The sequence below is a fragment of the Hipposideros armiger genome, unplaced genomic scaffold (genome assembly GCF_001890085.2).
Source record: "Hipposideros armiger isolate ML-2016 unplaced genomic scaffold, ASM189008v1 scaffold_371, whole genome shotgun sequence".
NCBI lineage: Eukaryota > Metazoa > Chordata > Mammalia > Chiroptera > Hipposideridae > Hipposideros > Hipposideros armiger.
In genome coordinates this window covers 1,477,149-1,489,080 of record NW_017731721.1, presented here as the reverse complement: position 1 = coordinate 1,489,080, position 11,932 = coordinate 1,477,149, and the positions used below count along the sequence as shown (strand labels likewise).

Here is an 11,932-nt window from a genome sequence, read left to right as displayed (position 1 = left end):
GGGCACAGCGTTACTGGCCCTCATGTGGGATCCGAACCAGGGTCCTGCTGCTCAGAGCTGGCGTTCCAAACCAACTCCTAACCAATGTGCCACTTGGCTGGCTGGAAAATGGAACATTTTAGATAATATATTGTAGCAACTCTGGATTCTGATTCTCCCTACAACCTCCAGTGTTTGTTTTTATTGCTTTTTTTTGTTTGATTTTTAGTGACTTTTCTGAACAAATTTGATGAAGTCTGTCTCCCCCACAGCATGCAGCCACTGATATCTCTACTCAGTTGGTTTTTTTGTTTTGTTTTTCTTTTTGTTTTTATCTTTAAGCCTCAATTCCTAGGGGTAATCTTTTGGTCAGCAGATCTTAGTGGTAAGTCAATGATTGGCCAGTCATTAATTAATCCAGATTGATCCAGTAAGGCTTCTATTCTTTGCTAATGGATCTGTGTATGGGTTAAGAAAGTACTGTTTTAAACAATGCCCCTAGGCATGAATTTTTTCATGCTTTGCTCTATGTGAAATCAACCCCTTCAGGCAGTAGAGCTGTCAGTCCTCACATCCTGCCTCAGTATGGTAGAACTAACAGGCCAAGGAGCTGGGGAGCCGCAGATCGGAGCAGTTCCAAGCTAAAATATCACACACTTCCGCCGTTGTTACTGAGGTTCAGTAATTTTTTTGGATAAATGCCTCTCAATTTGTTGTGTGCCTTTGGTCATTTTCCAAAGTCCTAAAATGGTTGGTTTTGGCAGTTTTGTCTGGTTTTAGTACTGCTTTTTTTAGGGGGGAAAATTGGTTGAGTTTCTCATTCAGCCATTCTGGAAATCACTTCAAATATTTTACTTTTGTCTGTTCTTGTATAACCCTTTTGAAACAACCAAGGTAACTTTGACTCAGACAAGGGAGAAAAAAAGATAGGAACCCAAGAAATAACATAAAAAGCACCAAGCATAATCAAAGCCAAAGGTAAGTTTTGGCTTACATCATGTTTAATCCCAAACTTGTAACAGAAGGTAAGTTGAGGTCACAGCTGAGCTCTTCTCCTAAACTCTGTAAGCAGAAGATCTAGGTGATTGTGAAAAAATAGTTGTTCTTTTATTTTAGATTCAAAGTTTCCTGAGGAATCTTTTTCCCACAGCTGTCTCTTAATTTAAGCTAACTTCTTTAGGCTTAAACATAGAGCACAACACAAAAGAAGATATGCAATCTCATTATTTTGTGTTTTATGTTTTTTTCTTCTAGCATCTAGAGGTATTCTTTGGAAATCTTGGAAAGAAAGAGTTATAAAGCGACCTGCAACAGCCAATGCTTTAAGACCAGATCAGATGATTAGTGATGAATTTGCAAGAAATATAAAGGTTTCAGAAATCCAAGGTATGCTACAGGAACTCATAGATACTGCAATGTTCAATAAATTGGAAAACAGTGCTATTAAATATATATCATCAACAATAGTAAACCTTTCTAAAGCACTGAGTGCACTAAAGGATGAAGTAAATCTTATTGACTTCCAAAGTGCCAATGTGTATATATATGAGACCAATAAAAGAGAAAAAGAGCTCTCCCTGAAGATAATACAAGATCTCAGTGAAAAAAATGTAATGCTTCAGCAGAAACTTCAATATGCAGAAGAAAAATGTGAGCAACTTATTCGATCCAAAGTATCTACAGCGATACCCACATCACCCTTGAACATATTATCTGAGCTTTCTATACAATCGTCCATGGCCATTAGCAAAGCTGATAAAGAAGACATTATGGACAGTATTTTGGCTAAACAATTAGAAAATATTATAGATGAGACCCCCAGAAAAGGGACCAAAGTCTCAGGGATCAAGTGGGACTCAGCTATTTCATATACAGCCCAAGTTGAAATGACTCCAGATTTAATTGAACAGCGATCCCCTTTACCTGGGAAAAAAAAGAAAACATCTTCTAAAGATATCACTGAAGATAAGGTATTACTGAAGAAAGATGGCATCTATCAGAAAGATGGGACTGACCAGTATCAATCACAGAAAAGAAGGCGTACAAAAGGACCACATGTGTGGGAGACTTCTGTATCAAGTCTGAGTGGAGATAAAGGTAAACAGATAGTCTCAGAGCCCAAAGCTGATTACCAGTTTGAGCTACAAGCACTGGAAAAGAAGAGTAAAGAAAGAAAATCCTTTTCTGAAGCCAAATCAAAGTCATCCACTGAGTCAAAAGATCAACGTGTATCTGCTGATTTCCCTTCTACTGACACAAAGAGCCAAGGTGGCAAAAGTGGAACAAGTAGTATGTGGGAACAAGCCAGGAAGGTCAAACTTGAATATTTACTTGGGAAACGCCAAATTTCTTCAGAGAATAAAGAGGAGCCCACCACTGAGTCAATAGAGAAAGAGAGCAAAAGTGAGACGATCGGCACCACAGAGCCATTCAGGTTGATCCAACGTGATCATCTCGATGAGAAAGTGAAAACAAAAGGAAAGGAATATCAAATCTCTCCAGGAACTACTGCAAGCAAAGAAGAAGAAACTGAAGAGAAGGATACATCAATCATCACCAAGAAGTTCAATTCTCATGAACTTGTTAAATCACAATCTGGGATAACTGAAGAGACTTCAGAATCTACCAGGGGTCTAGAAAGTTCTGATGAAAAAGGTGAACAAAATAACCTAGAAGAATTTCAGAAAGCAATAATAGCTTTCCTGAAAGAGAAAATTGATAACACAGAAAAGCCTTTGGATGAAAAGACTGTGCCAGAAAAGGAGTTATTACTTAACAAAGCAGAAGTAGAAAAATTAGAAATCATAAAGGCAAAAATGGAGGAATATTTCCAAAATGTGGCTGAAACTGTGATAAAAATCTTGAGAAAACACAAAGATATAAAATATGCAGAACAAGTTGGAGAGGAACCTATGAAACAAAAACTCTCATATATGCCAGGATTGCATATTCAGAAGCCAATTCATGTAAATTCTAAAATTAGCACTTTACTCTCATCTGAGAGCATGGACCCAATAGTTCACAATTTAATACAAATGATCTTGACTGAAATAGAAAGTGAAAGAGATGCTTCAGTAGTCTCGATAGCAGAGACACACCATGAGAAAAAGGAAAAACAAAGACGGGAGGAATATCTGCAAGAGGGTCAAGAAAAAATTTTTGATATAAATCTTAAAGACCAGTTGGGTAAAAAAAGGAATCTCTGGAAGAAGAGCTATAAGATGATAAAAAAGAATTTGAAGAAGGAAAAGGAATGGCTCCAGATGAAGGAAGGAAAGAAAAAGCAACAGAAGTATCAGTGGCAGGAGGAAGAGATGTGGGAGGAACAGCAAAAACATAGGATAGAAAAGCACAGTGAGCAAGATGAGAAGCAAAAGCAAATGGAAGAAGAGGAAGAAGAGCAGCAGAAGCAAAAGCAACAGCAGCTGAAAGCATGGGAGCAAACAGTGAAAAAGCAAGGGGTGCTCTTGGAAAAGAAGGGACAGCAGATGGGACAGGTTCAGAAGGAAGTGAAACATCTGGAGCTGGAAAGCAGGTGGGAGAAGGAGGAGGAAAAGCAGAAGCGGAGGAGAAAGGCAGAGGACCATGAAAGGCAGTGGCAGAAAAAAGGAAAGGATCAGATGAAGATTAAGAAGGAAAACTCTGAAGAACTAAAAGAGATTTTCGGCCTCATTTCAGTGCCATTGTCTCTCAGGAAGAACACATGGAACGATGCATCCCAGCTACACAAAACACAAAACTTCCATGGGGATCTTAAGACATTAGAGAGTCTTGCTGATGAAGAGCACCCCATGCCAATCACTTCTCCCACCTTCACACAGTCTTCCTCACCTGGGCCCTTTCCTATTTCTGGACAGTCCCCTACAAAGTCCATTGCTGATTTTCATGAAGAGGCCCAGGCACTGGGAATCACTGTCACCCCTGAGCAGGCCCAGGCACAAGAGATCACTGTCACCCCTGAGCAGGCCCAAGCACTTGGGATCACTGTCACCCCCGAGCAGGCCCAGGCACTGGGAATCACTTTTACCCCTGAGCAGGCCCACACACAAGGGATCACTGTCACCCCTAAGCAGGCCCAGGCCCAGGGGGTCATTCTCACCCCTGAGCAGGTCCAGGCACTGGGCATCACTTTCATCCCTCAACAGGCCCAGGCACAAGGGATCACTCTTACCCCTCAGCAGGCCCAGGCATTTGGGATCATTGTCACCCCTGAGCAGGCCCAGGCTCTTGGGATCACTGTCACCCCTAAGCAGGCCCAGGCACAAGGGATGAATGTCATCCCTGAGCAGGCCCAAGCACTAGGCATCACTTTCATCCCTCAGCAGGCCCAGGCACAAGGGATCACTCTTACCCCTGAGCAGGCCCAGGCACTTGGGATCACTGTCACCCCTGAGCAGGCCAAGGCACAAGGGGTCACTCTTACCCCTGAGGAGTCCCAGGCACTTGGGGTCATTGTCACCCGTGAGCAGGCGCAGGCACAGAGCATCACTCTCACCCCTCAGCAGGCCCTGGCCCAGGGGATCACTCTCACCCCTAAAGAGACCCAGACACTGGGGACCACTGTCACCCATGAGCAGGCCACAGCACTAGGGATCACTGTCACGCCTAAGCAGGCCCAGGTACTTGGGGTCACTGTCACCCCTCAGCCGGCCAAGGCACTTGGGGTTACTGTCACCCCTAAGCAGGCACAGGCACAAGGGATCACCGTTACCCCTAAGCAGGCACAGGCAGAAGAGATCATCATCACCCCTGAACAGGCCAAGACACAGGGGATCACTGTCACCCCTAAGCAGGCACAGGCACAAGGGATCACCATCACCCCTAAGCAGGAACAGGGACAAGGGATCACCGTCACCCCTAAGCAGGCACAGGGACAAGGGATCACCGTCACCCCTAAGCAGGCACAGGCACAAGGGGTCACCATCACTCCTGAGCAGGCCAAGACACAGGGGATCACTTTCACCCCTAAGCAAGCACAAGGGATCACCATCACCCATGAGCAGGCACAGGGGATCACGATCACCCCTAAGCAGGCACAAACACAAGGGATCACAGTCACCCCTGAGCAGGCACAGTCACAAGGAATCACTGTCACCCCTGAGCAGGCACAGTCACAAGGAATCACTGTCACCCCTGAGCAGGCACAGTCACAAGGAATCACTGTCACCCCTGAGCAGGCACAGGCACTTGGGATCACAGTGACCCCTCATCAGGCCCAGGTATTTGGGATCACGGTCACCCATGAGCAGGCCCAGGCACTTGGGGTCACTGTCATTCCTGAGCAGGCACAGGCACTTAGGGTCTCTGTCACCCCTGAGCAGGCCCAGGCACAAGGGTTCACTGTCACTCCTCAGCAGGCCAAGGCCCAGACAATGATTCTCACCCCTCAGCAGGCCCATGCATTTGGGGTCACAGTTACCCCTGAACAGGCACAGGTGCTAGGGATCACTGCGACCCCTCAGCAGGCCCAAGCATTTGGGATCACTGTTACTCCTGAGCAGTCCCAGGCACTTGGGGTCACTGTCACCCCTGAGCAAGCGCAGGCGCAAGGCATCACTGTCACCCCTGAACAGGCCCAGGCTCTGGGGATCACTCTTACCCCTCAGCAATTACAGGCACAGGGCATCACTCTTACCACTGAGCAGTTCAAGGCGTTGGTGGTCACTCTCACTCCTGAAAAATCCCGGAGTTTGGGAGTCATACTCACACATGAGCAAGTCCAAGCTTTGAGGTCTCCTCTCACTCTTGAACAAGACTGGACATTGAGAGGACCTATTACCCCTAAACAGGACCAGATGCTAAAGGCATCAGTCACTTCTGAACAGACCTGGGCAATGCAGATCCCTGTAACTACTCAACAAGCCCAGAAATCTGGTGTCCCTATCAGCCAAGGACAGGATGAGGCATTGGGAGTCATTATCACACCACAGCAGACCCAGGCATTGCAGGACCTTCTCCCAGAACAGGCACAGGCACTGGAGTTGACTCTTACTCCTGAGAAAGTGCGGACTTTGGGTATCACATGTACCCATGAACAAGCCCAAGCAGTGGGTATCACCCTGACCCCTGAGCAGGAACAAGCATCAGGGGTCCCTCTTACCCTTGAACAGGCTCAGGCATTAGAGACCTCTCTCACAGAAAAACAGGCCTGGAAATTGGGGGTCTCTATCACTCCAGGAATAGCTCAAGAAGTATCAAACATTCTTACTCTTAGACAGAACCAAGCACTGGGAGTCCCTATTGCCCCGCAAAATGCCTGGATGTCAGCTGTCACACTTACTCCTGAACAGACCCAGGCTTTGGGGACCCCTCTCACCTCAGATAGAGTGCATGCCTTAGGACCTCCCATTACCTCTGACCAAGTCCAACCTTTGGGAGCCCCCTTTACCCCAGGACAGGCCCAGCCCGTGGGTATTACTCACATGTTTAAGAAGGACCTAAAATCAAGAGCTCTTCCCATTAATGAGCAGCCCTCACAACTCTGGGCTGATCCTTCTTCAGGACATACCCCGGAAGTTAGGACCTCTTCTATTACCGATAAATGCATCAAACCAAGGGCTCTTCACATTCCTAAGCAGTCCCTCATATTGGCTCCTTCCACTATTAGACCACCTCAAGAATCAAAGGCTTCTCTTCCCTCTGGGCAACCCATGACATCAAGAACTAGGCGACCCCTGGCATCATCTGTTTGTACTGCTGAGAAGTCCTCAATGTTTGAGGTCTCTTCTACTCCTTTGCAGATATCAAGGTCTCCTGTTACCCAAGCCCTCTTTGTCCCTAGGAAATCCCTAGGAACGGAGACGACTCCTTACCCTAGGAAGGTCGCAGCACCACAGACTTTTCCTTCCTCTAGACAGACCCTGGTTTCTAAGAGTCAATCCACCTCTGTGCAGTTGCTAGCACCAGAGGTCCCACCCACCGTGACTGGGAAGCTTCCTATATCTGGGGCTCCTCCCACTCCAGGGCAGCCCCTTGCACTGGATTCCCTTCATAGCTCTAGGCAGTTCCTCATGTCTAGGGACTCTCTGACTCCCCAGTCTTGTCTGATATCGAAGGCCCCTCTTGCCCCCAGACAGCCCCTTATAGCTGAAGTCCCACCCACCACCTCACAGATCCCCACTCTCTTGGATCCTCTCTTTCCTGGGAAGCCCTTGGCTCCTGGGACCTCTTTCATCCCTGGGAAACTCATGGAATCTGGACCCTTAATCTCCTCTGAGCAGCCCCAGGCATTTCAGCCCCCTGCTACCTGTGAGCAATCTCCCTATCTACAAACCCCTTCTACCCTTGGGCAGCGTCTGACACCATGGACTCTTCCCGGGCAAGCTTCCCCACTACAGACCTCTCCCACCCCTGGGCATCCCTCAACACTATGGGCCCCCTCAACTCCTGGACAGCCCCAGAAAGATTTGCCCTCTTCTGTTTCTAAGAGAAGACTGGCAACTGTTTCTTCTCTGAAATCTCAATCAACATTGGTCCATCCCAGTGCTCCAAATTTCAAGGTACCTCAAGCCCCTTTTACCACTAAGAAGATCCAAATATCAGAGGTCTCTGACACTTCTGAAGAAACCCAGTTACTCAATGATCCTTTTGCCATGGAACAATTTAGAACATTTCAGTCCTATCTCACCAATGATAGGACACCAGTATCAGAAACCCCTTACATTGATGAAGGGGCTCTTCCTACTCTTATGAAGCCTATGACATCGCTGCCTGCTCTTACTACTCCACTACCCAAAACATCACAGATCTCATCTTCTGAATGGGACCAGAAATTCCGATTCCCCCCTATAAACAAGCCCTGCATACTGACTTCAGTTCCAGGTACCAAGAAACCCAAGATGATGGTACCCCCTTCCTCTCCCCAAGAGCTCAAAGAGCAGAGGTATTTTGTTGATGTGGGCGCTCAGAGGAAGAACCTGATACTCTTACATCAGGCCACAGAAACTTCTGGACTTCCTTCAGAACTACAGACAACAGCTAGGAATCTCATAATTGAGACCCTTTATACGGACACATTTCGGCTGGGATACCTGTTCCGCAAGTACATTGCCTATAGGCTGATCCAGCGTGCAAGGTAGATGTCACTATTACATGTCCAGATTTCTGATTTAGTACTGATTTCACATATCTTGCCTCATTGCCCTATAAGTCTATACATATTTATCAGATCAGATGTTCTAAAGGTTCTCTTATGGAAGGTCTGTGGGATGGGAGGCTAGTTAAGACAACAAAAGGAGATTCTTTAGGAAATAAGAAGTGTCATATAACATGACCCATGTCACCCATTTATATGTCTAGCAAAGATTCTAAGATAAATTTTGTGGATCATGGCTGAGCTCCAAAACATCAACTTCAAAAGTTTAGAGATGCTTCCAGTTATTCTGAATTTCTTACATCATGGGTTCACCAGGAGATACAATGATTCTTAAAATGGGAGATGGCAGGTTATGCACAAGGTGTTGCCATGGCAACTTTGCTGCTGGAGTGACCTGTAGGAAACAGGTCCTGGTCCTGAACTTTAAAAACTGCAAATATCTGAAATAGGTCAGGGAGAATTGTATACTTGAAATCTATGTAATTTTACTAACCATTGTTGCCCCAGTAAATTTAGTTTAAAAAAATATATGTTAACAAAAAAGAAGAGAAAAAGAAATAGGTCAGGGAAAGTGACAACTGGCCTGCTATCCTTAGCATTTGTGTTTGAGGTTACCAACCTATTATTTTGACGAAATTTTTAAACCTTAAGCTACAAGAAGCCAAACTAAAACCTGTAATAGAAGAGGTTATCATTAATTATAGGTACAACTACATTATTTGTTCAGTTATTTACTGAATGCCTACTATGTGCCAAGCATTGTTCTAAGTGCTAGGGATAAAGCAATGAATAAACCAAACTACCCTGTTCTTATGAAATTTACATCTCTTTTTTTTTTTTAAGATTTTATTGGGAAATTGGGAGAAAGGAATAGTGTTGGGGACTCGGGGAAGAGGAGCAGACAAGTTGCTATTCTTTGGTTCTTCAGTCTAGTTGTGGAGGACGTCACCTCACTGGCCCATGTTGGTATCATCATTGCACTCTTCCTGGGTGAGGCACATCAGTCGCCGGCCACTGGACGGCCGCTCACAGCGGCTCTTGGCAGCTCACACCAGCTGCTGGCCACTCACACTGGCTGCTGGCCACACACGGTAGCTTATGGCAGCCCACTGCAGCAGGGGCTGCAGCCTACGCCGTTGTCGGCGACTCATGACAGTCCAGCTCCAGGTTGAGCTGTTGTTCACCATCTTAGCTGTAAAGGGCGCAACGTCACTGGCCTTCATGTGGGATCTGAACCGGGGCCCTCCTGCACAGAGCTGACATCCCAAGCCAGCTATTAACCTTAATGCACCACTCGGCTGGCCCTGAAATTTACATTTTTGAAGACTGAATTTATTTGAAAACTAAGGACTGGAAAAACAAGGTGCAAAAGAAAGACTTATCAAGATATAATCAGAACTTTTAATTTCAAATCTTAAGTAATCTGAGATTTGTTAGAAAATGTTTTACTCTATACCTGTCTTTACTTTTCTCTTTCCGGACTGAGTATTCCTAATCTTTTAAATGTTTTTACAGTTTAATACTTTTATCCACTTGAGAATCTTAAATAACATGTTCTTGGTCATTCTCCAGTTCCTTTATGTCTTTTTCCTTTGTTAATACTTAAATTTTAAAAAAAAAGTAGTATATTCACCTGGCATGATATTTAAAAAGTACAAATGGTAGAGTGAAGAGTCTCCCTAATAGTCCTACCCCTGGCCATTAGGCCCTGTCCTCAAGGCTACTAATGTACGTCCATCCAGAAAAATTCTCTGCATATGTAGAAAAGTACACATGCTCTTTAAACCCCTTTTTTACATATTTTAAAATTAAAATGTTTGATTTTTTTCATAACTTAGATATTAGGTATTAGATAACTTGGGCATTAGTATATAAAGAGCCTATTCATTCATTTTATAGCTCTATAGTATTCCAAGTCTGGATTTACCAGAATTTACTTAACCTCTGATGGATATTTATGTTGTTTTAAATATTTTGCATTATAAAAGTATACTTCTGTGAACAATCTTGTATATACAAATGCATATGAGGTCGGACAATTAAATTCGAGAACTCATCCTAGAAGAGGTGCTACATACCTCATTGTTGAATATCACTACAGTCACCTTCGAAGTACTCCCCTTGGGAAGCTATGCACTAATGCCAGCGCCAAATCCACCCTTCAAAGCAATTTTGGAACTCTTTTTCTGGAATGGCTATCAGAGCTGTCGTCATATTACCCTTGATGTCCTGAATGTCATCAAAATGTCTTCAATATTTACTTTATCTTCAGGTAAAGAAACAAGTCATTGGGAGCCAGATCAGGTGAGTAGGGACGGTGTTCCAATATAGTTATTTGCTTACTGGCTAAAAACTCCCTCAATGATAGCACTGTTTGAGCTGGTGCATTGTCATGATGCAAGAGCCATGAATTGTTGAAAAGTTCAGGTTGTCTAATTTTTTCACGCAGCCTTTTCTGCACTTCCAAATAGTACACTTGGTTAACTGTTTGTCCAGTTGGTACAAATTCATAAGGAATAATCTCTCTGATATCAAAAAAGGTTAGCAACATCATTGCAACAAGTTTGTGAACTTAATTGTCAGACCTCATATATGTATGTACAATATATTCCTAGAAGTAGAATTTCTGGATCAAAGGGTATTTTGTAATTGTGACATATTTTTGTCAAATTATTTTCCAAAGAGATTATAACAATTTACATATTAATCAGTGTTTTATAAAAGAGTATTTCCCTATATCAAAACTAACATGAACTATTACCAGCCAATATAGTAGATGAAACATGGCATTTCACTGTTTTAATTATCATTATTTTTACTATGGGTGAGGTTAAGCATCTTTTCATAGACTTAAGAGCCATCTGTATTTCATTTTCTGTGAAGACTCTATTAAAATACTTTGCCCATTTTTCAATTGGGTTGTCAAGTTGCTTTTTAAAATTGACTTGGGGGACCTATTCAAATATTTAGGAAATTGTCTGATATAAATTGGTTTATCTTTCTTTAAATGTGTAATGGAATTTGGTTGCTAATATTTTATTTAGGATTTTTTTGTATTGATATTAATTAGTAAGTTTGGTGATTTACTTCTTTTGGTGCTATCTTTGTCAAGTTTTGGTATAATTTTAAGCTTATATTATTTAAAAATGTGGAAGCTTATCTTTTTCTATGCTCAGAAACAGTTTAATAGTAAATTAGCTGTTCATTTAAGGTTTGACGGATTTCACCTATGATATTATATAGGCTTGGTACTTTTGGGGGAGAGTTCTTCGACAACTTCCTAAATTTTTTATGGCAATTAGTTTGTTTAGATTTATTGAAGATTTTGAAGACCTAAGTGACATGATCTGACCTGTAAAATCATTTAAAAATTGAAATATATAGATCAACATTTTGTAACAATATTTAACTTATACAATTATAATTTAATCCCATCAAGGAGCAATTCATTTTTGTCAGAAAGCACTTCTTTCATAGTTAATGTTATAATAATCAAATCACTAACAGGTATAACAAAAAATAAAATATTGATAGATTAAAGATTCCATAACAAAGATGGCTAAGTCAAGAAGATTCTAACATTACATGGGAGAGAAAATATGAAGTATAATAATATTAACTATTTTTGAATAGTATAAAAGATGATTATAAGAATGCTATCCATTTGCTTCATTGAGAACAGTGTTATTTATGGGAATGGATGTAATAGGCATTTTGTAATGCATGTAGAGAAATGATTAAAAATGCATGTAATAAAGATGGTTATGGGCCGGCCGAGTGGCGAGATGGTTAAGAACTCGCTTGGGATGCCAGAGGGCCCCGGTTCGGATCCCACATATGAGGGCCAGTGACGCTGCC

General features: G+C 43.0%; 1 protein-coding gene across 1 annotated transcript in view; it reads left to right on the top strand.

The window, feature by feature from the left end:
* Positions 1-11,932, top strand: part of FAM186A (family with sequence similarity 186 member A) — a gene marked incomplete at its 5' end in the record, with an annotated part of 59,568 nt that overhangs the window by 33,785 nt on the left and 13,851 nt on the right. The window contains 4 exons of the mRNA XM_019662225.1: positions 1,234-5,620; positions 6,194-6,403; positions 6,587-6,943; positions 7,052-8,053. Coding sequence (XP_019517770.1) covers positions 1,234-5,620; positions 6,194-6,403; positions 6,587-6,943; positions 7,052-8,053 — 5,956 coding nt within the window. The remainder of the gene's footprint in view (positions 1-1,233; positions 5,621-6,193; positions 6,404-6,586; positions 6,944-7,051; positions 8,054-11,932) is intronic.